The 27621-nt window shown below is 28.1% G+C and overlaps 2 protein-coding genes across 3 annotated transcripts in view; one reads left to right on the forward strand and one right to left on the reverse strand.

Moving 5' to 3' along the window:
- Window positions 1–14089, forward strand: part of LOC119608568 (protein neuralized) — a 30844-nt gene extending 16755 nt beyond the window's left edge. Inside the window, exons 1-3 of one of the 2 annotated variants that reach the window (XM_037963032.1) lie at window positions 1–410; window positions 11650–13451; window positions 13581–14089. The exon at window positions 1–410 is cut by the window's left edge and continues 219 nt beyond it. In XM_037963032.1, the coding sequence (XP_037818960.1) occupies window positions 230–410; window positions 11650–13451; window positions 13581–13835 (2238 nt within the window). In that variant the 5' untranslated portion in view covers window positions 1–229 and the 3' untranslated portion in view covers window positions 13836–14089. The remainder of the gene's footprint in view (window positions 411–11649; window positions 13452–13580) is intronic. The other variant, XM_037963033.1, reaches the window with a different exon arrangement.
- A 5905-nt stretch (window positions 14090–19994) lies between these two features.
- On the reverse strand, window positions 19995–22103 carry LOC119608560 (very long-chain specific acyl-CoA dehydrogenase, mitochondrial-like). The gene has a single exon (XM_037963022.1). The coding sequence runs from the start codon at window positions 21995–21997 to the stop codon at window positions 20126–20128; it is 1872 nt and encodes a 623-aa protein (XP_037818950.1). The 5' UTR covers window positions 21998–22103; the 3' UTR covers window positions 19995–20125.
- Window positions 22104–27621: the final 5518 nt, after the last annotated feature.

The following is a 27621-nucleotide window of genomic DNA, read 5'->3' on the forward strand; positions in this document are numbered from 1 at the left end:
ACAACAACCACCTTTAAGGATTATTAAAATTAAAAAACAACAACAAAATATTAACTCAAACTATATAAAAATGTATTGAAATACTAAAACTGTGTTAAATTTTTTTTTAAAAAGCGCTTTTTTCTTCTAAAAATCGCCTTAAATTATAATTTTGCCAAAAAAGTGTTATTTTTTAAACGTTATTTATTTACGTTGAATTAAAAGTTTATTGTATTGAAATAAACAAAAAATGGGTCTTACCGAAATACCTTCAAGTTATATGGCTCAAAGTACGGGTGGTGGTCATGTTATGGTTATGGAACAACATCATCACCATCATCATCATGTGGAACATCATGACAAGGATACGAAAATGAGTAGTAAAAAGAAAATGCATTTGCTGAAGAAAATCAAAAAACGATTTGGTTTAGGTTAGTATTTTTTAAAATATTTTATTTAAAAATTTTGAAATTTGAAAAAAAAAATATTAAAATAAATATTTTTTATAAAAATTTATATAATATTTTAAGATTCTTAATAAAATATATTTTCTTAAAATTTAATAAAACATAAATAATTTTTAAAAAATTTAAAATTTTTTTCATAAAATTCAATTGATTTAATTAATTGTTTAATAGTTTTCAAATAAAACATAAAATCTTTTAAAAATTTCTAGATTTTATTTTGTAGAAATTAAAATTTTTTATAGTTTTACAATAATCTTCAAAGATTTTTTAAAATTTTTATTATTTTTTTTTTAAATTTTTTTAGTATATTTTTATAAATTTATTAAAAGGTTAATTTTTTTCCAAAACTGGAATTTCTTTTTATTTATTGTGTTTTACCGTTTTGCCTTAATCAAAAATTAACCCTTTTTCATTGTTATAACATGTTCATTCATGCTGTAGCATGTTGCACGCTATAATACAGTTATTTACCATTTTTATACAAGTTACAACATGTTGCAATTAATTCAAAATAGAGCACAAACATGGTTTATTGTAATTTCCTAATAAAACAATAGATTTTATTTGTTTAATAAATCATATTTAATTAAACATTAGTTAAAAGCAGTAAAAACATGCTTTAACAAATAAAAATTCAACTCATAATGCTTTTAAAACTGAAATATTTTTCTTAAAAAAAAACTCTTCCGTTTATAAACAAAAAATTACTAACTTATTAAGTCAATTTAAAAAACCACACGTTTGAACCTTGATTTTTTTTTTATAGAAAACAAACAAACCTTCTTATGTTATAAGTTTAAAAGCTGTTTGTGTCTGGGAAAATATATTTTAAACAAAAACCATCAACAAACTCCAAGAAAATCATAATCGGCAAGATCTAAACATTAACAGTAATGTCTTTTAAGCGTTTTCTTTAATAAAAGCTTTTAATTTGTAGCCTTTTACTACAATTATATAATTGGCATTACTGTTTATTAGCACAACTCTGTAGTGTTATTGTTTACCTTTTATGTTGTCATACCTGGCTTCTTGTAAAATGCTGGTTTAATGTTTATAATAAACCCCCTATATCACCTCCTCTCTTTAGTTAAATGCTATTTATCCCTTTAAAACAGATAACAAGTTTAAAAACGCAATAATTACTACAACTAGAATGTAATGTTTGACATGTTTGTTTACTTTAAACTAGTTATTAAATAGGGTCAAAATAAAGGCGAATTTAGGAAAAATGGGGTTCATTTTTGGCATTTTTTAAGAAATCGAATTTTAATAGATCAGCTGTTTAAATTACTTTTCTTGGCAGGAATTCACCTTAATTTTAGCCTTTTTTTCTTTAGTTTTCTTTAACTGATTTTAGTTTTCCACGCACGTCTTTACTATTAAATTTATCTTTGTTATTATTTTTGTTCCCCATTTAAAAAGCAGACACATCTCAAAGCTTATATTGTGTAAAGTTTTATCTCTTTAACCTATAGTTAAACAAAGATATTATCTTCCTCAATGAATTAAAGAAAACAACAGACATGTAGTGTTTTAGTTTTTTCTTCATTCATTCTTCTACTCTTTAGTTGTTGTTGTTGTTGTTTTCTTTTACAAAATTAACAAACAAATAATTAAACTATGAGTAAGTTTTATACTTTTCAGTGGTATTTGTGTTAGTAATTAAACACTGAGAGAAATATATTTAATGAAAAAACAAGCCAATTAATAATTTTGTTTATTAATAAAGTTTGTCAATTTCGTTTGTGATAGAATTTTTGTTGATGTCAATGTTTTGTTTATGTTTGTGTTGCTGCTTGATTTATTTCTGTCACTTTCTCACTTGAAGTTTATGCTGAAGTGACGGTTTGTTTACTTTTGGTGGTGGTTGCCAGATTAAGCGCTTTTTAGCTGAAATTTAATCTTAGTTAAACGTAAAATGTAATGTTTAAGGTTTTTGTGCAAAACTCTATATTTTTAACCCTTTCACGCACAAAACTAAACCGCTGGACTTTTTATGGATAAGGAAAAAAGAGTTAAAATTAATAAATAACTATTTAATTTTTTTATTTTTATCAGTGTATTTTATTTTTTACTCTTTATCTGTCTGCGACCGATTGGCTTCTCTCTCTCTTTTTTGTATTGCAGCTATGAACTTCTTGAAAATTGTTAATCAATTTCTTTAAACTTCTCACGGTTTACTTTTAACCCATTTATGTAGTTTTTGTTGTTGTTAACTTTGCTATTTTTTATTTTAATGTTTGTTTATTTATTTTTTATATTATTATACCTTATAAGGGGATAAAATTGTATAAAACCTAAAGTAAATATTACACATTTTGTTAAATAATAGAATAAACTATAAAACTTTTTTGAAGAAAATTTACATATTTAACACTTTAGTTAATAAATAAGATACTTTTTGAGAAAATTTAAATGTTAAACACTTAATAATGAAATAATTTTCCTTTTCCTATCTACTTCTATTACTTCTAGTAAAATTATTTTTTTATTTCTTAACTGTTTTGTTTTAAAACAAACCTTTCAAATATTAATTTCTTATCTAAATACAATTGATTTCGCCAAAAATATATCAATAATATAGCGTAATCAGTTAAATTTTTTATTAATTTTTGAACAATTGCAAAATGTGTCATCGTTTTAACAAGTTTATGGCATTTGTGTTTTTTTAAATTACCTAATTTTTGGGAAAAGGGGCTTTTTGGTAATTACACAAAAATTAACTGATTTTTGTTTGTAATAGATAACATTATTAACTAATTGTTTAATAATACATTTTTGTTAAAAATTTAACAGATTGTTAAAATATTAAATAGTTTTTGTTTATTTACAAATTAGCGGTGTTTAATCTTTGAAGTTTAAAGTTTAAACCGGTTTTCAACATAAAAAGGGTTTAAACTTGGGTTAAAAAAATAAAAAATTAAATTTTATAAATATAATAAACCAGCTGCTTTTTTGTTAAAACTTAAATTTTTTTGCTTAAATAAAAAATGTTTTTAAATTTTAGGATTTTGTATTTCAAATTTGTGCATAGTAAATTGCCAGCAATTTAAAATAATTGAAATAGTTATAGTTAAGCAACAGCTGCTCCTACTTTATGTATAATAAGCAGCCTATATCCCAACAACAACAACATGTGTTTAACTATTTTGCTGTGTTATCTTTACGCACACGTTTTCTTAGCCTTAACAATTTTCCCAATAATATACAAAAAGAACAAACATTTCAAAATTATTGAAATTCCTTTAAGCTGAGTTTTACAGAAAGAAAAGAAAAACCGGCCCTCATATAATTCTATAAAATGGAATTTTATCTCACCTGCAGTTATAGCAGGTATTGAAACACACAAAATTGCAGCTGTTTTTTTTTTCAACTCTCTATAGGTGGTGTTATTTTTGACATTTACCTTTTCTTTTTTTAACAGTTTTAATATGTTGCTTTTTTGGTTTTTATCTTAAAAATATTAGAAATTATTTTTTGGTTAACAAAGTTTTGCAATAAAACAGACAACTTCCCTTTAACAGAAAATCAAAACAAGATAAGATATAATGAGACGAAAAATTTTGAGTTTTTTTTTTGAATTTTTTAATAAATTTGCATAAATTATATATTTTGTTTATTTAAGGAAATAATAGTGGGTGCTTTTCAAACAGCGTATATATAAATATTTACTTTAATTATTGTGGGAATATGTATTTTTTAATCACAAAACTGGTTTAAACTTTTTTAAATATGTAAGTAACACATTTTGATCGAATTTAAATAGCATTCATTCTAAATATTTACAAAGATTTTTTTATATTTTGGTTCTGCTTAATCAAATTGCTTAAGATTTCAATAATTTAAATCTTATTTTAACTTGTGATTTTTATTAACTTTTACCACAAACAAAGTCTTATTATTAAAATAAACTCTGGCAACTTAGTTTTATTAAGGTAAACTAATGCCAATTTGATATTTTGGCCAAATATAATATTTTTGCGCTTTTAAAGTGTTGTCAGTGAAGTTTTCAGTATGGCAACCTCTTCTCTCAGTGTAAAAAGAAAATTTGTCAAAGATATCCCTTAAATGTATTAACACATTTGCGATTGAAAATGAAATCGCTATTTCTTTTAAGGGTATTTATAATTATTTAAAACTACTTATATTTATAATCATTTAAAACTTTAATTGTATAATAATACCAAAATTGAAACCTTTTCTTTAAAGTAAAGCTTTAAATTTGATCTGTTGTCAATTTATTCTCCTTGTTATTGTAAAATTTTCCTTTTCAAAAGTGTTACCATGTTAGCGTTTAAAAGAAAAATCTCTATTTCCTTCTATTTCAACAAAATCTTTTAAAATTCATAGAGTTTATTTTTAAAAGTTTAATTAAATAAAATACTTAACATGCTTGAGTGCTTAAATTGGCTAAAAACTAAAAAACAAACCATTTTCTTTAATAAAAAAGTATTAAGTTTGCTATACTAAACAATATATTTGCTGTATAATACAATATGCTGGTGATCATGTTGTTTGTATTTATTACATTGTAATGCTTCGATAAACAAACTATATAATTTTCCTAAATCTATATTAAAAAAACAGATAATAAAACGGAAGAGAAAATTGTACAGAGTCAGCCAGCCAGCACACATATAGAAAAATAAAGGCTAATAAACTTTACAAAATTTCTATATATTTCTTTAAAAAAATAGTTTCTTTAAATTTTCTAGAGTTGTGGTGAAGTGCTTTTTTGTAGGGATTCTAAATAAGTAAAAATAACTTGTCATATTTATGGTTCAGTGATGCATATACACACACAATTTTTTCTCTATATACATATGCATATTCACTTATATGCATAAACATATAGAGGATTTTGTAGATTCTTAGAAGGGGTCTTATGCTTCAGTGATTTAAAGAAAAAAAATGAAATCAAATAAAACACATTTTAACACCACATAAGCACACAATTTGTTTTGTATACGTATGTATATCTTTAAAATAAAGAAATATTTAAAGAAATCGGCTTGTTTTTGAAAAAATTATACAAATATTACTCATTTATAAGAAATTTATGTGTAGACTTTGTCTAACGCCTGGGTGTTTATTATTTGAAATTATAAACCATTTAAAAACCAGGCGTAGGTTGTTTGGCGTTTAGGTCACGTGTCGTCTAACCAGTTGATTATTATTCTCAAACACACACTTCTAAAAAACAATGTTAATAATAAAACTACACCCTAACACCCTGTTTTTTTAAATTTTAATGACTTTTCCTAAACACCAATGAAAATCAAAGTCTAGCCTTTGAAAACCTTTAAAGCTAATTTGTTCATATTGTTAAGCTAAAACGTGTGTCAACAATTAATTTGTTGAAAAAACACAAACATTTTCATTTAAATGTATTTTTCTTTTTAAACGGAAGTTCATAACAATAGTTTGCATTTTAATTTTTTATTACCTTAAAAGTGAAAAGCGACCTTTAAAGGTTAAATGTTATTTATATTAAAAATATGTTAACATGTTTATTAAATTATCAGAGTTAAAAAATAAATACTCCCACTTTTATTAAATAAATAAGAAAACCATTTAAACTATGTTAATTTTTTGATTTCAAACAAAAATTTATCAATGAATACTTGGTTTTGAAAAAAAATTGCGTGGTCTCTTTACTACACTTGTAAATTTACTATAAAAGCCGTTTTTTTTACTCCAAAAACCCACTTAACATTATTAGAATAACAATATTAACTAAGCATGCGTGGTGTCATACAAATTAGATGTTTCAAAGATCGCTTAAACACCCATGCACAATTTTTAATAAAGTATAATATCAATTTCATAAAAAAACAAAGTAATTAAATGATATTGTCTTGATTTTTTAACAAGAAAATATGAACATTTTATTACAAAGACGAAAGAAATCACATTTAAAAGCCTACGTTTAAATTTTTTTTTGTAAAAATTTAATATTTTTTCAATTTTAATATTAGAAAAGTTTAATATTTAGTTTTTCACTTTTTTCTGTTTAAATTATATTTCTCAAGAAATTTTCACTTTTTTTTAACAAAGAACGCTTATTCACTTTTAAAAACTATAAATTGGCAACACCTTAAAAGTAAAATGTAAACAAAAGCTTATTTACCGTTATGTAGTATGACAAATGTCCCATAACAGAAAAAAACAATGATGCCAGATGTAAAAAATGCTTTATAGTAAAGAATTAAAATATTTACCACAACATAAAAAAATTTCGCAAAATTTATGACAAAAAGAAGGAATTATAAAAAAATGCAAAGAAAATATTAATTTTTATTTAATATAATATAAAATATTTCGAAATTTAATGAAATATTAGAAAAGTATAATACTAATACATTCTTATTCATACTAAAAGGGAAAATTTCAATATATTTTATCTTCAACACTACATTATTAAGTGTTTATGGGTTTCTTTAGGCGATTATGTATAAAATAACCACAACATTTTATATTGTTTTGTAAAATTCTATTATAATTAAAACATCATAATTGTATCATACAAATTTTTATCACTCTACTTTGTACCATTCAGGCATATAAACAGCTGAATATCTTTGGAGTACATGCTTACAAACAAATGATGACGATAATTATTTGTTGAAGTAGTTTAAATAACAACTTCAGTATACATATAAACAGACAAAAAGGGGTACTTAATTTATATTGTTGTTGTAAACATCTTTAAGAGGAAATTCAACAAAAGGGTGTTTAGAAAATAATATTTCAGATGTTTTATAGTTGTTTAAAGAGATATTATTTTGTTTAAATAAAAAGCAAACTAAAATAGAAATTAAATTTTCTAGACTTCATATACATTTTGTGGGTTTTATTTCATATACTTTAACTTAATTGACCTTTTGAGTGTGCTAAAATTTTGTTTCTTTTCTTTTTTAGTTTAATTTAAGTCATTAAGTATGAGTTAGTTTTGTTTAAAAAATCTAACCGCAATTGCTGGATTTTTTTTTCAAAAAATAAACCCAAAATCATGTCTTACCCACTAAACATACACATTTGATTTCATTGATTTAAATTTAGCATTTTTAAGGAAATTTTACATTTCTATATTTTTTTTTATTATTTTATATGTTTTTATTTTTAATCTTAATTATTTTGTATTAATTAAAACAAAATTCCTTAACTTTAACCTTTTTATCCATCTGGCATCATTGTTTGCTTCTTATGGTATATTTGAAGGATATTTCATCTGCCAGTTAACGGTAAATATCATTTCCTCGCTTTTGTTGACATTTAACTATAGAAAGTGTTATCAACTAAGCAATTTATTAGCAAAACAAGCGTTTTTAAGCAAAACATTTATTTTTTAATATTTTTTTTTTTGCTAAAAATAACAAAGTATGAAAGACATTTCATTTAAAATTAAATACCTATCTGGTTAAAATTTATTTAAATTATTTATTTTTAACTGAAATAGTTTGTTAGTTAAACTTTATTTCAAGTTTTAACTACTGTTCTTTCATAAGTAAAGTAATCATATGTGTGGGTTATCAAATTACTCAGCGTTTTTGTTTTAAATATCATATTTTTTTCTACTAACATTTCAAGCAAAGAGTTTATTAAACTTTTGTATATAGTGAAGTGACCCATGATTATCCATTATTTTGTACTACATTTGTTTTGATGTTGTGCAACACAGTCTGGATTTAGAATGTTCTTTTTTTTGCAACTAATCTGTGTGTGTTTTTATCTATATAGTCTGTTTGTTTTTATTTAATAATAAATGAGCTTAAAACGGAAGTGTGTATTTCTTGTTTTTTTATATTCTTTTTCCATTTTATGCGTCATTTTTAAACTTAAGCTGGTTTTTTAATTTAACACTCTTACTGGCTCCGTTCCTAAAGGAAATTGTGGTAGTTATTAGCTTATATATGGCTTCTGTAAAACAAAAGTATTTAAACCTGTTAAAGGTATTAGAAAATATAAAATTTCTTTATTAATTTTTAGTATAATTTTAAGAAAATTTTATTTTTCTTATTATTGCTTTATTTTCCTGTGTAAACATTAACATTTAAGTTTTTCCAATTTAAACGAAAAAAAACTTTAAAATCATTTATGTTTAACGTGGGAAAATCTGTTTACCATTCTTGTACATCTGCTATAACTAATGCTGAGAGTCTCTTTTGATTGTTTCTCTCATGCTCTCAGTTATGTCAAAGATTTCTCGATTTTTAAAACAACCTGCATGTAATTTTTTGCAATTTGCAATTGTTAAGCTTATTTTTAAACTATTAAACCACAAAAAAATTATGTTGTCTTTGAAAAAAGTTGCATAAAGTATTTGAAACTAACAACTGATTCACGATAATTTGTGTTTTTTTTTTTTTTTTTTTTTTTTTTTTTTGTTTCTTCACTTGAGCGTGGGAATTTTTCTTGGGTTTGTTAAAGAAACATTGAAATAAAACGAACAATTTCAAATTCAATAAATTTAAAAAGCAAATACACTGTAAATCAGGTTTCTTTTTCTGGTTACATGATGAAATCATTCGATTTCAATAAAAAACACAACATTGAGAAAAATGTGATTTTTGTTTTAAACAAAAGCGTTAAGTTTAATGCAAAAGTCGCTGAATTGGCAAGGCTTACTAACTGACAATCAATTGGCATCTTCCTGATTACAAGTGTTGTTAATTAAGTGCTTTTTTGTGAGGTTTTAGTCTATAACAACATTTTAATTGTTACATATTAAGTTTAAAATTAAAACATGCGTTAAATTTATACTTTTTGTAAAGTTTTTTAATTGATCTTATTTTGCATATAAAGTTTAAAATTAAATTCCTTTATATGATGTTTTTATAAAACTAAGGATGTGGTTTTAAATGTTTTTTCTTGGCTAAATTTAGCACATCAACGACATGTGTATAAAAAGAACAAAAAAACCTATAAAACAAGTGCAAAAATAACATTTACAGAAGCTTTTTTTACACAAAAAATATAAACGCTTAAAAATGTGAAGGGAACATAAGGATGATAGCTTGTCTTGGCGCGTGCCATCCATAATAACAATAAACTAACTGGCGACATAAAAAATCAAGAAAAAAAGAAGAAATGCACATGTTCATAAAGTAAACCCTCAACATTTCAACATACTAGCTACCCTTTCCGATAATGGAAAAGAAAAAAAAAATAAATTTACAAAATTTTGAAGAAGGCATGTGCCAGCTGGCTTTTTTATAAGGAAAAAAGAAGACTTAAAATAAAACCTGATTTAAAATGAACTGAAAAAAGATCTTTAAGATAAATTTTTAGAAATATAAAGAAAATAAATGATAAATAGGTTATAGTAAAAGAGCAGGTAGAGTTAGTAAAAATAGGGGTTGATCTTTAATTATTTAGTATTTTTTTTCTTCCAAAAAGTAGAAGAAGAAGGGAAAAGAGCGTTACAAATTATGCTACAATGACTTAAAACTTTAATATTATGCATTAGGGGTTGTTTTTGATCCCCTTAACTCAAATACATATAGGAAAAAAAAACGACAGATGTTTTTTGTTATAAAAATAATTAAACAAAAATTTTGTTAGTGGTTTCTTTTATGCCAGAAACGGATATTTTCAAAGAGAACAACAGAAAATGTTAGGTAGTTTATTTTTTAAGATTAAACGAAAATCTTAACAAGAAATTTGATATATTTTAAGAGTTCAATGTATTCCCTGTGCATATACATATCTATAATTATGAATATTAGTTTAACTTCCGCTTGTTTCCTTTTTAACCACTAAACTGATTTATATCTCAAGGCTGCTTTGATTATGAGTTCTTAAATAACATTATAGCAGAAGAAAAAATAAACCGCTTTTTTAAGGAAGTTTAAACACGTCTTAAACAACATGCTAAAAGAGAAAAAATCTATAACAAACATTGATTTTACTTCCGTTCTAAGAAATTCTTAAGACAAGATCTGCTTGCTGGCGTGTTTAACCTTATTAATGTAATGAAAAACTTATTATGCATAAATTACGTCTTTTTTTCATTTATGTTTTTTTCTGCTTTATATTTAGGTTAGAGTTTTTAGTATTCCTCTAACGTTTAAAGAAAATTCCATGGCTATTCACCAAACAGTTTTACAACGTCTTAAAGTAATAAATAATTATAGAAAAAAATGTACAAAGGAAATCACGTTTTTTAGTTATACATACTTTTTTCCAATACTTTTAATGCTTAACAATTTGTTCATTAAACACTAGTTTAATGCTTTATAAATAAAAAAATAATTGTTTTTTAATTTTTCTTTTTTATGTTTAAGCATTTTGTGATTGTTATGTTAAGGAAATCATTAGAAAAACATGACATATTACAAGAGTAATAGATAGAAATTTAGTCAAATACCTAGAGTTAATTTAATTTGTTTAGTTATATTGCTAAAACAATGATTTATGGACAATTATTTAATATTCTTGCTAAAAAAACGTTTAAATTAGAAATGATTAGCCATACTTTAAATTTACCGTGAAGATGCTGTCAAAAATGTAAACAAAATAAAAGAGTTTCCATTATTACTGTCTTAGCGAAAGAGATAGATAAGACAGTGTTTGTTTGTAAACAAAGCTTAATGAATTGAGGCTGTATTAAAACAAATGTAAACATTAGTAGAAAAACTGAACGATTTTTTTTTACAAAATTCAATGAAATCTTTAATTTTATAATAAAATTTTGAAACCGAAATATTCCTAACATTTTTAGCTTAGTAAAATAAGTAAAAAGTATCTTCCAAAACAAACAAAATGTTCGTTTTTCATGCATTTTTTCTGCATGCATTTTTGTATTCGTTTTATTACAAAGATTTGTTCAATTCTCTTACGATTTTGTTTAAAAACAAGTGTTCCTCATTATTGTCTGGGATAATTGTCATATGTATTAAGGGTTTTCCATTGAAGTGTTGTAACTGTAACAAAATTACTTGCAACTGATTGTTTCTGTTGAAAAGCATTATTTCCACCCCCTCAGCTAGAAAAAGGACTAATTTCCGTTTCAAACCATTTCAGAAACAAGGAAAATACTTTTTATAAACAAAAAAAATGGCTTAACTTTTTTGTCCAAGATTTCTTGAAAAAAAAAATTTAAGCAATTGCTTACATTCTTAATTTTTTCTCTGAAATCTGTTAGTTTTAACAATTTAAACTAAAAATCAACTAATTTTCGTAAATTTCTCTTTCTTTTTAGTACGTCGTTCACCCTCATCTTGCCCTGGACCCAATAACTTGCCACCCCTACAATTTCATCATGTGCACGGTGATAATATACGCATTTCTCGCGATGGCACCTTGGCTCGACGTTTCGAGAGTTTCTGTCGCGCCATTACCTTTTCCGCTCGTCCGGTGCGCATTAATGAAAGAATTTGTGTAAAATTTGCTGAAATTTCGAATAATTGGAATGGTGGCATACGTTTCGGTTTCACTAGCAATGATCCAGCCACTCTAGAGGGTACGCTGCCCAAATATGCCTGTCCTGATTTAACAAATCGTCCTGGGTTCTGGGCTAAAGCTTTGCATGAACAATACTGTGAAAAAGATAATGTTTTATATTACTATGTCAATTCGGCCGGAGATGTTATTTATGGTATTAATAATGAGGAAAAGGGTGTGATATTGTCGGGCATAGATACCCGAGGTTTACTATGGACTATTATTGATATTTATGGCAATTGTACGGGTATTGAGTTCTTAGATGCCCGCATTTATATGTATCAACAAAGTGGTGGAGTGGGCTTACCTCCCGCCTTAATGGCTCCTGGCATGACCGGCACTTTACCGGGACCTCAGATGGCTGGCCTAAATCCTCATCATCCTAATCAACAATCTAGAAGATCTTTGCCTGCTGGCCAGTATGAACATGAATTAGAGCGTACGGTTATGACTTCTATGCAGTCTCTTAATTTGACCGGTGACCAGGTGGCTTTGGCCTCTGATTTAGCCAATGGCTTGCCTCCCTTAAGATACAATGCCAATGGCCGTTTAATACCAGTACCCTTTCACATTACCAAAGGACGTAATGTACGTTTATCACATGATCGTTTTATAGCCTCACGCACGGAAAATGATTTCTGTCAGGGTTATGTTTTCACTGCCCGTCCCATAAGAATAGGCGAGAAGATAATAGTGCAAATATTGAAAACTGAACAAATGTATGTGGGAGCCTTGGCTTTGGGTTTGACCTCCTGCAATCCATCGGCCCTGCAGCCCGGCGACTTGCCCAATGATTCTGACTTCCTATTAGATCGTCCCGAATACTGGGTAGTGAGCAAGGATATAGCGGCCGCTCCCCAAAGAGGCGATGAAATAGCCTTCTTTGTGGCGCCCAATGGTGAGGTGACCATTAGCAAAAATAACGGCCCCGCGGTAGTGGTGATGCATGTCGATCAATCTTTACAATTGTGGGCCTTCTTAGATGTCTATGGTTCCACCCAATCGGTGCGCATGTTCCGTCAACAACTACCCAATATGGTCAATTATCCGCCCTCAGCCGTAGCCGGCTCCTCGCAACGCATAGTCAACATACCCGTTTCCGAGTCTATTAACAGTCTGAATAGTCAAATCTCCGATAATCGTAAAATCATACACCCCTCCCAGCTGAATGTAACACACGGCACTATAAGCGCCTCCACCTCCACATTGGCCTCGATGCAATCGACTAATAATTTAGCGGCCGGTACCACCTCAGGTATATTAAATGGTACTTGCTCACCACCCTCAGCCGGTGGACGTATGATTAGTATGCCCTCGAATGGTGAAATGATACAAATACAACCGAATGGTGGCGGTACTGTGTTGGTGGTAAATCTGCCGCCTGCCACTTCAGCCATGGATTTGAACAGTGCTCTATCTGCCTCACAGGCACGCATCAATCAGACAACGAATACAGCGAATGCTGCTGCTGCCGGCGGCAACTCTTGTTCAAGTGGTGCCAGCAGTAGTTCAAATGTTAATACTTTAGTGGGAAATCTAACAAACGCACAATTTATGGAGGTGAGTTAATAATTGATGGTTTTGATTGTAGATTTTTTTATAAAGTAAAAATTGTTTTCCAAATTGTGGAGCAATTTAAAAGTCAAGGTTATTGATTTAATTGATTTTTGTTTTTCTTTTTTTTTTCAGCCCCATACTGCCTCTTCTATAGCTGCTAATAATTGTGCCTCGGTTAACAGCCAAAAATTAATAGATCATAGCGATTCTGCCGGTGCTGAATGTACCATTTGCTATGAAAATCAAATTGATTCAGTTCTTTACAGTTGTGGTCATATGTGCATGTGCTATGACTGTGCCATTGAACAATGGCGTGGTGTGGGCGGTGGACAGTGTCCCCTTTGTCGGGCTGTTATTAGAGATGTTATACGCACTTATACCACATAAGTGTTCTCGAAAATAACTACAGCCCAAGTTAAGCCTAAATAAGAACTGATTAGATTTTTTAACAAAGAAAAAGAGAGTGAAAATGATAAGACATGTATACAATATGAATGAAAAAACGAGATCCTATGGAAACTTGATTATATTGTTTTATATAAAAACAAACAAAAACAAACTCGCAAACTTTAATAACTAAAAACTAACAGAAAATACTAAAGTTTTAAAAAATAATTCACGTTTTTTTTTGTTTAGATCTTTTTTTGCAAAAAATTATATAAATATTAAGTGTATTAATAAATAAATTATATACTCTTAACATGGACGAAATTTAAATATTAATTAAATGTATTTCTTTTTCTAAGTTTATTTATATTTAAGTATTATGTGATTTTATTATAATTGTATTATAGTTTTTAAAAATGAAACAAAAAAACATACACAAATTTTATATAAAAACTTGGATTTAATTGTAGCTCTTTTTTTAAACTAAAAACAAACAAGGCCTTTTATTTAATTAAATGAAATTTTGTTTTTAAACTACAAAAAAATATTATTATTATTTAATTGTTTAGAAAATATGTTTTAAAAGCCCAAATCCAAATTAGTAGTTTTATATTAAAACCAAAGTTTTTTTTTATAATTTTTTCAAAATTTACATTTTTTTTCTAAATTTTGTTTTATTTTTATGGGAGTTAGATAAAGTGCAACATTTTTATTTTAAAATTTTGTTTGATTTTATTAAAGTTTTGGTGCTGATTTTGGCGTACAAAAAAATTTAAAAACTCTAAATTATAAAGAAAAGTTTAAAATTAACAATATTTTATTTAAAAATTGAAAATTTTCACAAAAAAATTTTGTTTTTAAAACAATTTACTAAAACTGAAACCATAATTAAAAAAAAATCTATAAATATCGAAGAACATAGAAGAATTTTATAAATTATTATAATATAAAGTTTCCAAACGAATAACAAACAATAATAGTGTTTTTGTATTAAGTACCTAATTCCAGATAAAATTAAAGAAATAAAATAAATTTTATTTACAAACTTTCCAAATTTAAAGCTAAATTGTCAAAAATCTTTAAAACCTTAAGAAATTTTCCCATAATAACTTAATTTTTTTTTTTAAAATAATGAAAATTCCTTATAAAATATAAACAATTTCAAGTTGTACAATATAATTTCATTGAAAAATAAATAAATTTGTAAACATAATATGAGTTTTGCAAAATTTGTTTGTTATTGTTTATATTTGTAAATAAAGCAAGGCTGCCACTTAATTGTCATTAGGCAGTGATGCCAAATATGAAATTTAAAAGGCAGTGATACCAAGCAAAATTTATCATTAAACAGTGATAAATTAAATAATTTTCCAAAAAAAAAAATGTTTTTAAATTAAAATAAAAACCTCTTAACTAATTAAACGAAAAACAAACAAATAACAATAATATAACTATTTTTGTTATAAAAAAAGATTTCGAAAATCTTTATATAAAAAAAGAAATAAAAATAATGTATTTTTGTTAAAATAGAAGGAAAATCATACATATTATTTAAAACAAAATAAAGAATTAAAAACCCAAAAAAAAATCGAACAAAAAAACATAAATTTTCTAAATAAAAAAATCAACACAACCCCCTTAAAACTTAACTTATTTTTCAGAATTTTTTCTTAAAATTCTTATGAAAAAACGACTCTACTTTTCCTTTTTAAAATCAAAATGTTTAAAAATAATTTAATAAGTAGAAAAACCACAAATACAATTATGTCTTATAAACAAAATATTTTCTTTGAAAAAAAAAAAAAAAATATCCAAAAAATGCTCAAACATAAACTATATTTATATGCAAAGATTAGCCCAAAACTTATTATATAATTTATTATTTTTCTATTAACAATAATTTTTAATTTAATTATTATTTTAATTATAATTTAATTATAATTTTTTATTTACACAAACCCCTTAAAAAAACAAAAGGAAGACATTAAAACTTATTATTTACTCTAAATTTAAAACAATAATTTTGCTTATTTTGTATTAGTTTTAAAACTTTTTATTTTCTTAATTTAAGTTTCATAATATTATGTTCTAATTTAATATTGTATTTTTATTTCTAGTCACCACACTTACAATAATTTAATAAAAACAAATAAACAAAAAAAAACATATTTTCATACCACAAATAAATAAAAAAAAAACAAACAAAAAACAAAAGGGTTTTTTATTAAAAAAACACAACTTCTACTACAGCACTTAAAAAAAGAACCTAATATAGTTCCAGATATTTGTAATAAAAACAAAATTTAATAAAAGGACAATTACTTTAAAAATTAAAAAATTAATAAAAAAAAGGCCAATCAAACAAATGTTAAATAAACTATAAAAATCCTGTTAACATCACCTAAAATTTAACTTATTTTTCTTTCTTTTTATTTAAACAATTATTTTAAATTATATTTTTTTATATTTTTATTTAAAACAAAATCATACAAATATTGTTAAACCTTTTTAAATTATGACTATAAAAAATGAATCCTATAAAGAAACACAAAAATCTAAACCGTCATCAAAAAACTATGAAACTTTGTTGCAAAGCAGTTAGAACTTAAACCCCAAAAAATGGAAACCTTTAAAAGAAATGAAAATTATTAGTATTAAAAGAAGTTTGAAAACATAAAACAAAAATAAAAAGAAATATATGAATGAAATACAAAAATATATAAAAAATGGATTTTTTTTAAATACATTAAAAAACAGGGTAAATAAATAAAATTGTAAGTAAACTCAAAAAAAAAAACACTTTTTCTAAAGAAAAAATAGTTTTTCTATTTCCCATAACAGCAATTAGAAATCTAAAACAATTTTTCTAACTGTAAAAACATATTTGTATAAAAACGTTTTTATAAAATTTTTTCTTTTGAAAGTGTTTATGTTTATCTATGGCAATTTTTTCATTAGACAACATATTGATATATCTGTTCTTCTACTTTTCGATATTTACTTTAATACAATTTTATAATAGTTTTCTTTCTAGTTTCAAATTTCTAAAGATTTTTAAAAATATAACGTTTATTTCGTTGTTGTTACTACTAGCAACATCTTCCTCTTAATTGGCATCACTATTTTTCCTCTGTTGTATATGGCAACACTATAACGCTTTACTATTACTTGTTGGCAACGCCTTTCATCCGAAAAAGACTCTTATCTGGCATCACCCGAATTTTTTTTGTTTACTGTTAATTTTTAACCAAAAAAACGAAAAATTTGTATTTTTTCCCCAAAAAGTAGAAAAAAGTTAATAAACCTTAAAAATTCTTATAGTAAAGTGTTATTATAGTTTTTATTTAGTGTTTGTGCTTAACTTTAGTAAAAGAAAGCCTCTAAAATGTGTTTAAAAACTCTATAATTAATACAAGTTATGTTGTGAACTTTTGATAATTTTGTTTTTAGAAAAATGCATATAATTTAAATTATTTATCGAAAATTTCAAGGTAAGCATAATATTTTATATTTGTTTTATCAGTTTATGTTATTTTAATATGAAATTTACATATTATAATAGCTTTATTATAGTTTTAATGGTGAAACTAAAATTGCGTGTACTTTTCACTTGAACTTGATCATGCCGTAACATGTTTGAAGTTGTTTATGACGCCATTGTAAATTCGTAGCACCTGTGTGGCGTTTGTTTATAGGGGAGGGGGCTGAATTTGACTAATTTTATTAACAGGAGGTAATTATTTAAAAATTATTCTATAAACAAAATATTCTAAAGGAACCTAGAACGAAGGGAATTCACACAGAACTAATCTTGTGTGTAATACCACTAAAAACTTATTGGAGTAGTACATGATCCATTTAAGTAATCTCAAATGTACTCCCCTGCAAATCTTATTGGAGACTCTATCCGTTTAATAGTCCTATGTCATGGACATTGTTAATTAAATAAAACAACATGGTCCGTGACCTGCATTACGTCCCATAATTTTAGCAAAATAGTAGTTTTAGGAATAGTCTCAGTAGCAGGGTCTTGGTTCTAGACACTACTTCTACTGTCTATGAAAGTGGGATCAATTGAGAGTCTTTGCACCAACAGTGATCGGTCTTTGAACTTATCTAAATAAACTTGTTTAGGTTGTTTGCCAAATTGTAAATGTTGCACTTTTTAATGAAATGAATATAGGACTCCCTTACCAAATCGTTGCCACGACAATTGAATCTTCGCTCCGGAACGACACGTGTCATACTCGGCCAAAGATTGTCAACCCAGCGACCGCCACAATAGAACTGTTACAACAACAACTACAAAAGAAGTCATTATTTACATTACATTTCAAACTTAACATAAATTGATAATTTATTGAATTTGGGAAGTTTATGTAATATTTGTACAGGTGACATGGCCTTTACCATGTCTTGGGAAAAAGTAATTTTTCATGACAAAAGCATTTTATCATCAAAAACTAAATTTTTCTTTAAAAACGCAATTCTTCCAAAATCAAAATTGTTTAACCAAAAACGACAAAAAATTAATTTTTCCATAAAAATTGATTTTTCCACCAAAAATGAATTTTTCCACCAAAAACGCATTTTTCACCAAAAATGCATTTTATCATCAATGCATTTTATCACGAATTTTTCAACCAAAAACGCATTTTTTCACCAAAAACCCATTTATTCGATAAAAATGCATATTGTTTAAAGAAGAAATTAGTTTTTTTTTACTAAAATTAAATTATTTTTCCTAAATTGTATTTCTTTGCAAAAAATAAGTTTTTCACTAAAAGAAAAGTTGTCTTTTAATGGAAATGTGTTTTTTCTACAGAATTTCTCTAAAAATAGTATTAATCAGTGTACACTAAACAGGTATATGCAATCGAACAGCTGATAATTTTTTTGGTTTCTTATTTGCATACCTTCTCTGTCAAAATATGTTTTTGTTTATTTGAAACAAAATAAAATTTTAATAATAAAAAAATTTAAAATGTTTAGTTTGTAAAAAAATAATATTGTTTGCACAAAAAATACATTTCAACCATCTTCCGCATTGCGCCCTTTCTGAGGTCCGCTGTCTTTAGCCAAACTTCATCCGTTTAGAATAGAATTTTAATGGCACAAATCAGGTCATTCCAGATATCAACTATCCCCCGTATTGCGCACGTTGAGAAGGCTGTTGTCTTTAGCCACACTTTGGTAGCCACAACACAACTTTATTGGCACAAATCAGGCCAATTCAGATATCAACAATCTTTAGTATTGCGCCCGTTTTCGCCCACTTTCGTTTGCCAAACTTTTGTAGCTAAAGATACAAATTTCGTGGCACAAATCAGGTTATTCCAAAATCTTGCTTTTGTCAGGTCCTCTGCCAATTCCTCTGTATTAATAAAGTGTTGAGAAACCCTGGTAAAGAGTGTATCTTTTTTATTATTTGTCTTGTTTTTAGTCTTTTTATTTATTTTTTTTTTGCATGGTCTGCCGATCATGACTTTCTCATTATATTTTTAGTTTATTTCAACCAATTGGGTTTTTTTCTTTTCTTTGCAAATAATAACATTCACTTCCTAGACTAAAAAAAATGCAAATTGTTTATTGTTTTTAGTTTACGTTTCTTGTTTTGAAAACAAGGAAAAATAGAAAAACATTTATAGACATTCTTGCGGTTAAAACTATTAAATAGATTTGTAATAAATATACTTGAAGGTATAACAAATTCAAGGACAAAATAATTACACTTCCCTTAGACAGGTAGGGCGTTTGAAAATAGACCGTTTTTAGTCTTGTGATAACATTAATTTTCATATTTTTGTCATTTTTTGTTTTTATATTTTATGTGAAGATTATTTTTGTTGCTGGACTTTGACCTACTTTTTTCTTCTTTCTTTCTATTAGCAAACGAATTTTTGTTGTTGTTTATATTTATTTATAAGTACTTTGTTGTTAAAAATGTGTTTATTTCTCATTGGACTTTGTACTGGTAAAACTAGTTTGCTAATATTTGTTTTTGTACATTATGACGTAGTTTCCCCTCTCGTAGTTGTTTACTAAGAAAAAAGTTTATCTCTTTCTATTAAAGTTCAATAGCTAATAAACATTTTGATTAAATGTCTACTAATACTAATAATCTATGTATTTATATTGATAAAATAAAACCAACACAAATTATTTTATATTCACTAATATCACTTTATAAGTAGAAATTTATTTAATTCGTATCGTTTCTAATTAATTAATTATAAATATATTTAACAATTATTCCTGATAATAATACTAATACTAGGTTTATATCTCGTTTATTCTATAACATGGGTCGTATTAACAGTACCATGCTGTATGATATTTTCAGCAATGGCGGACATATCCTTGTAATGACTCAATTGTTGACTGGAGGTAGCTTTGCGTAAATTAGCGCGGGCACTTTCATTGGCCTGATAACACCAAGCCTTGGCCATATTTAATTCATGTTCAGCGGTGGGCAATTGTTTCTTAACTGCTCGGCTGGAACGTGACAAGACTACTACCATGGAATAGATATCGATGGCAGCATCAGCTAATCTATTAAGAACATTCTGTTGATGTACAATGTTTTTGCCATATTTCAATAAAAGTGATTCCACTGTCTGACCAAACATGTCTATACATTCGGCAGCAGCTTTGCCATGTGATTGTAAGTCAGTGACGACATAAGGTGATAAGTCAGTACCACCAATACCCACAGTGCTGGCAGCGCGTCTTGAAGCCTCTTTAAATATTAAACCCAAGTTGGCGGCAGGATTTTTAAAGGCTCTTTGCAATTCTTTCAAATGGGAACCGGCATATTGTATGCCTGTCAAAGCCACAAATAGTCTTAAAATATCATTAGTACCTTCAAATATTCTGAAAATACGCAAATCACGCATTACTCTTTCGAGGCCAGTTTCTTTCATGAAACCCATGCCGCCCAAAATCTGTATGGATTCATCGCAAACATACCAGGCAGCCTCGGAAGCGAAAATTTTCGATATGGCTGCCTCTAAGTGGTAATCTTGACTGCCAGCATCCATATTTTGGGAAATCTGGAAAGCCATTGATTCGGTGGCATATTGTATCATATTCATTTGGGCAATTTTTTCCTGGATGGCTGAATACTCCTTAAGTTTTTTGCCAAACTGTACACGATTGTTAACATGATCGACAGCCTTTTCAATACAATATTTCATAGTGCCAGCCAAGGTGGCGCCCATGCCAAAGCGACCATTGTTCAAAATGTTCATGGCCACCTTAAAACCTTCACCTTCTTGTCCCAAAACATTTTCAATAGGAATCTTAACATCTTCGAAGTACACCTCAGCTGTGTTGGAGCATTTAATACCCATTTTCTTTTCAGGGGCACCATTGGTAACACCACCAAAGCCTCTTTCCACTATAAATGCAGTAACTTTGTCCTTTTTTTCGCCGGTCACTTCATCGGTAATTTCCGTCTGGGCAAAGACAGTCATAATATCGGCAATACCACCATTGGAAATCCATATTTTAGAACCATTCAATACATAATGTTTGCCATCGGCAGATTTTACTGCTCTACACTTAATGGAGCCAGCATCTGAACCAGCACTGGGTTCGGTCAAAGCAAAGGCGGCATATACTTTTCCCGTTGATACTTGTGGCAAATATTTGGCCTTTTGTTCGGGAGTGCCATACAGCAAAATACCCTTGAAACCAATACTTTGATGGGCACCAATTGTAATGCCTAAACCTAAATCATTGGCACCTACAATTTGGCAAAGTCTACCATACTGGCTGTTGTTCAAACCCAAACCACCATATTCATTGGGCACCTGCATAGAAAAAGCACCCAGTTCCCACAATTGATCTAGAGTTTGATCATCAATTTTCGAATTTTCATCGTTTCTGGCTGCATTATTAACTTCGGCAAAGAAAGTTTCCAAGGGATCTACCAAACTGCCCACCAGTTCTTTATCATCTTGCGTCAGCACATCGGGATAGGGAAATACCTGTGTCGATACTAGATTACCACGGAAAATATTTGCCATAAATGAGTGGTTTGTTTTGGGTTCCTGTTTAGTTTCATGCTTAACACTGGCCTTGGGCACGGCGGCTGCATAAAATCGCACCAAATGATTTCCCTTAGGAGTTTGTATAATTTTCTGTCCGATCTTCAACATTTTTTCTACGTTATTCACTTTTTTACTCTTGCAATACAACTTTAACAACTGGACTTTGATCGTTAACTAATTTCATCTAAACAAGCTGTGGAGGCCAATACTAGAAAAATAATTTAAAAATAACAAAACAATTAGTATTGCCATATGTTGTTGCTTAACGTTGACATTTCGTGGCTCAGAGTTAACGTATTAATTAAATATATACCGTTATACTAGGGATTTAGGGAATACAAGTAGGATACCCGTTAATAAAACAACCTTTTGATAAAACAGCAAACCCTAACAGCTGTTTTTGATTGTTGTGTGGTGAGTTTCTGTAAAAACGTAAACAAATGAAACAAAAACAAATTACTAGACATATTTATTTTGTGCTAAGAAAAATTTATGTATTTTAATAATGTTTTATAGCCAGTGCAAGTGTTCTTGGTGTACACCATCTACCCCAATAATAATCCCGGTTTCATTAGAATCAAGTATTTTTAAAACGGCCATATATAATGTGCAATTCATTCTATATTCCATGACTGGTTGAAAGAGTCACGGAATCCACCGGAGATCAACCTAAAAAATGAAAAAGGGGTGGCTTTAACTTCTTGTTCCGTTCATATGGGACAAGATTCGAGCCTCATCGTATCAGTTCGCCAGATACCTCATTTGTGTATATTGCAGGGTCCTGGTACCCAACACAGCCTTATTGTAAACGGTCTCATAATAATACTTAGATCTTTTCTTCATTCTACGACTATGCAAGAATACAGCTATGACATATTAATGCTTTAAATGCAGCATGACTATCAACCTAAAATTTTACCAGAGACCGGCGAACAATGTGATTCCCTATTAGTTCCGTCACTTTCAAGATCGCTAAATCACCACTTGGAAGACACAACCCATCAGGGAGTCAAGGAACATTTTACACCGTTTGTAACACATTGAAATATTGGTCTAATATCCATAAAAGTATATGCTGGGATCTTATTACAGTCTAAGACTGAGTTTGTTATTGAAAATGGACAATATCGGTATACGATAAACTCATCAGGGAGCCAAGGAACTTTTACACCGAAATATTGGTCTAAAATCCATAAAAGTATAGACTAGGATCTTAGCCAATATTTGCCAAAATATTTTTAGTTGATGGAGTTTATTATTGAGCTTCAATATTCCAGTATAGCGAAGAAGAACGACAAAAACAAGTTTTATAGGAACTAAAATCTTTTTGCCAAATTTTATGAGGATCAGGAAATTATTTTACAAGATTTATATGATCCAAAACCTTTCTGGGTTGGTTTAAAATTGACCCTACCCCCATATAAGTTCCCCTTCAGAAAAAGATATTAACTCCAATAATTGTAATAAAAATACCAATATAGCAAAGAAATTCCACATAAACAAGGAGTCAACATCGTTTTGTCAAATTTAAGGGGATCGGTCCATAATTTAACCTATCCCCGATATAAGGTCCACCTCGGGAAATTACTACCACTCATAACTGGCTTAAATGAAACAAAATTTATCTGTTGAATTTTGTAAGGGTCGGTCCACAGTTGACCCTACCTAAAATCTCAAACAGATTATGCCATCCGATTTCTACACTTCCGACTTAAAGTTCTATATATGTTTTTATCGTGCAAAGATCTTCCGATAGCAGTTATATATAATTTTCTATATACGGATATAGTCAATTTTTTTGTAAAAAAAGTTTGTTGCTGTAGTACACACCCTAGAACGATGAAATCCACAAAACAAATTATGCCATCCGATTTGTATATTTCCAACTTAAAGTTCTATATAGGTTTTTATCGTGCACAAGATCGTCCGATAGCAGTTATATATAATTTTCTATATACTTCCATAATAAAATATTTTGTAAAAAAAAAGTTTGTTGTTGTAGTACACACCCTAGCACGATGAAATCCGGAAAAAAATGTATGTCATCCGATTTCTACACTTCCAACTTAAAGTTCTATATAGATTTTTATCGTGCACAAGATCGTCCGATAGCAGTTATATATCAATTTATATATACTTCCATAATAACATTTTTTGTAAAAAAAAGTTTGTTGTTGTAGTACACACCCTAGAACGATGAAATCCGGAAAAAAATGTATGCCATCCGATTTCCACACTTCCAACTTAAAGTTCTATATAGGTTTTTATCGTGCACAAGATCGTCCGATAGCAGTTATATATCAATTTATATATACTTCCATAATAACATTTTTTGTAAAAAAAAAGTTTGTTGTTGTAGTACACACCCTAGAACGATGAAATCTGGAAAAAAATTTTTTTCATCTGATTTCTACACTTCCAACTTAAAGTTCTATATAGGTTTTTATCGTGCACAAAATCGTCCGATAGCAGATATATATCAATTTATATATACTTCCATAATAACATTTTTTGTAAAAAAAAGTTTGTTGTTGTAGTACACACCCTAGAACAATGAAATCCGGAAAAAAATTTATGCCATCCGATTTCTACACTTCCAACTTAAAGTTCTATATAGGTCTTTATCGTGCACAAGATCGTCCGATAGCAGTTATATATCAATTTATATATACTTCCATAATAACATTTTTTGTAAAAAAAAAGTTTGTTGTTGAAGTACACACCCTAGAACGATGAAATCCGGAAAAAAATGTTTGTCATCTGATTTCTACACTTCCAACTTAAAGTTCTATGTAGGCTTTTATCGTGCACAAGATCGTCCGATAGCAGTTATATATCAATTTATGTATACTTCCATAATAACATTTTTTGTAAAAAAAAAGTTTGTTGTTGTAGTACACACCCTAGAACGATGAAATCCGGAAAAAAATGTATGCCATCCGATTTCTACACTTCCAACTTAAAGTTCTATATAGGTTTCTATCGTGCACAAGATCGTCCGATAGCAGTTATATATCATTTTATATATACGGCTATAGTAACATTTTTTGTAAAAAAAAAGTTTGTTGTTGTAGTACACACCCTAGAACGATGAAATCCGGAAAAAAATGTATGCCATCCGATTTCTACACTTCCAACTTAAAGTTCTATATAGGTTTCTATCGTGCACAAGATCGTCCGATAGCACTTATATATCATTTTATATATACGGCTAGAGTAACATTTTTTGTAAAAAAAAAGTTTGTTGTTGTAGTACACACCCTAGAACGATGAAATCTGGAAAAAAATGTATGCCATCCGATTTCTACACTTCCAACTTAAAGTTCTATATAGGTTTCTATCGTGCACAAGATCGTCCGATAGCAGTTATATATCATTTTATATATACGGCTATAGTAACATTTTTTGTAAAAAAAAAGTTTGTTGTTGTAGTACACACCCTAGAACGATGAAATCCGGAAAAAAATGTATGCCATCCGATTTCTACACTTCCAACTTAAAGTTCTATATAGGTTTTTAACGTGCACAAGATCGTCCGATAGCACTTATATATCATTTTATATATACGGCTATAGTAACATTTTTTGTAAAAAAAAAGTTTGTTGTTGTAGTACACACCCTAGAACGATGAAATCCGGAAAAAAATGTATGCCATCCGATTTCTACACTTCCAACTTAAAGTTCTATATAGGTTTCTATCGTGCACAAGATCGTCCGATAGCACTTATATATCATTTTATATATACGGCTAGAGTAACATTTTTTGTAAAAAAAAAAGTTTGTTGTTGTAGTACACACCCTAGAACGATGAAATCCGGAAAAAAATGTATGCCATCCGATTTCTACACTTCCAACTTAAAGTTCTATATAGGTTTTTATCGTGCACAAGATCGTCCGATAGCAGTTATATATCATTTTATATATACGGCTATAGTAACATTTTTTTAAAAAAAAGTTTGTTGTTGTAGTACACACCCTAGAACGATGAAATCTACAAAAAAATGTATGCCATCTGTTTCCTACACTTCCAACTTAAAGTTCTATATAGGTTTCTATCGTGCACAAGATCGTCCGATAGCACTTATATATCATTTTATATATACGGCAATATTAACATTTTTTGTAAAAAAAAAGTTTGTTGTTGTAGTACACACCCTAGAACGATGAAATCTGGAAAAAAATGTATGCCATTCGATTTCTACACTTCCAACTTAAAGTTCTATATAGGTTTTTATCGTGCACAAGATCGTCCGATAGCAGTTATATATCATTTTATATATACGGCTATAGTAACATTTTTTGTAAAAAAAAAGTTTGTTGTTGTAGTACACACCCTAGAACGATGAAATCCGGAAAAAAATGTATGCCATCCGATTTCTACACTTCCAACTTAAAGTTCTATAAAGGTTTCTATCGTGCACAAGATCGTCCGATAGCACTTATATATCATTTTATATATACGGCTATAGTAACATTTTTTGTAAAAAAAAAGTTTGTTGTTGTAGTACACACCCTAGAACGATGAAATCCGGAAAAAAATGTATGCCATCCGATTTCTACACTTCCAACTTAAAGTTCTATATAGGTCTTTATCGTGCACAAGATCGTCCGATAGCAGTTATATATCAATTTATATATACTTCCATAATAACATTTTTTGTAAAAAAAAAGTTTGTTGTTGAAGTACACACCCTAGAACGATGAAATCCGGAAAAAAATGTTTGTCATCTGATTTCTACACTTCCAACTTAAAGTTCTATGTAGGCTTTTATCGTGCACAAGATCGTCCGATAGCAGTTATATATCAATTTATGTATACTTCCATAATAACATTTTTTGTAAAAAAAAGTTTGTTGTTGTAGTACACACCCTAGAACGATGAAATCCGAAAAAAAATGTATGCCATCCGATTTCTACACTTCAAACTTAAAGTTCTATATAGGTTTTTATCGTGCACAAGATCGTCCGATAGCAGTTATATAGCAATTTATATATACTTCCATAATAACATTTTTTGTAAAAAAAAGTTTGTTGTTGTAGTACACACCCTAGAACGATGAAATCCGAAAAAAATGTATGCCATCCGATTTCTACACTTCCAACTTAAAGTTCTATATAGGTTTTTATCGTGCACAAGATCGTCCGATAGCACTTATATATCATTTTATATATACGGCTATAGTAACATTTTTTGTAAAAAAAAAGTTTGTTGTTGTAGTACACACCCTAGAACGATGAAATCCGGAAAAAAATGTATGCCATCCGATTTCTACACTTCCAACTTAAAGTTCTATATAGGTTTTTATCGTGCACATGATCGTCCGATAGCAGTTATATATCATTTTATATATACGGCTATATTAACATTTTTTGTAAAAAAAAAGTTTGTTGTTGTAGTACACACCCTAGAACGATGAAATCTGGAAAAAAATGTATGCCATCCGATTTCTACACTTCCAACTTAAAGTTCTATATAGGTTTTTATCGTGCACAAGATCGTCCGATAGCAGTTATATATCATTTTATATATACGGCTATAGTAACATTTTTTGTAAAAAAAAAGTTTGTTGTTGTAGTACACACCCTAGAACGATGAAATCTGGAAAAAAATGTATGCCATCCGATTTCTACACTTCCAACTTAAAGTTCTATATAGGTTTCTATCGTGCACAAGATCGTCCGATAGCAGTTATATATCATTTTATATATACGGCTATAGTAACATTTTTTGT

Source organism: Lucilia sericata, unplaced genomic scaffold (genome assembly GCF_015586225.1).
Source record: "Lucilia sericata isolate MDLA Ls3-8-SP2 unplaced genomic scaffold, ASM1558622v1 Contig000850F_arrow, whole genome shotgun sequence".
Lineage (NCBI taxonomy): Eukaryota > Metazoa > Arthropoda > Insecta > Diptera > Calliphoridae > Lucilia > Lucilia sericata.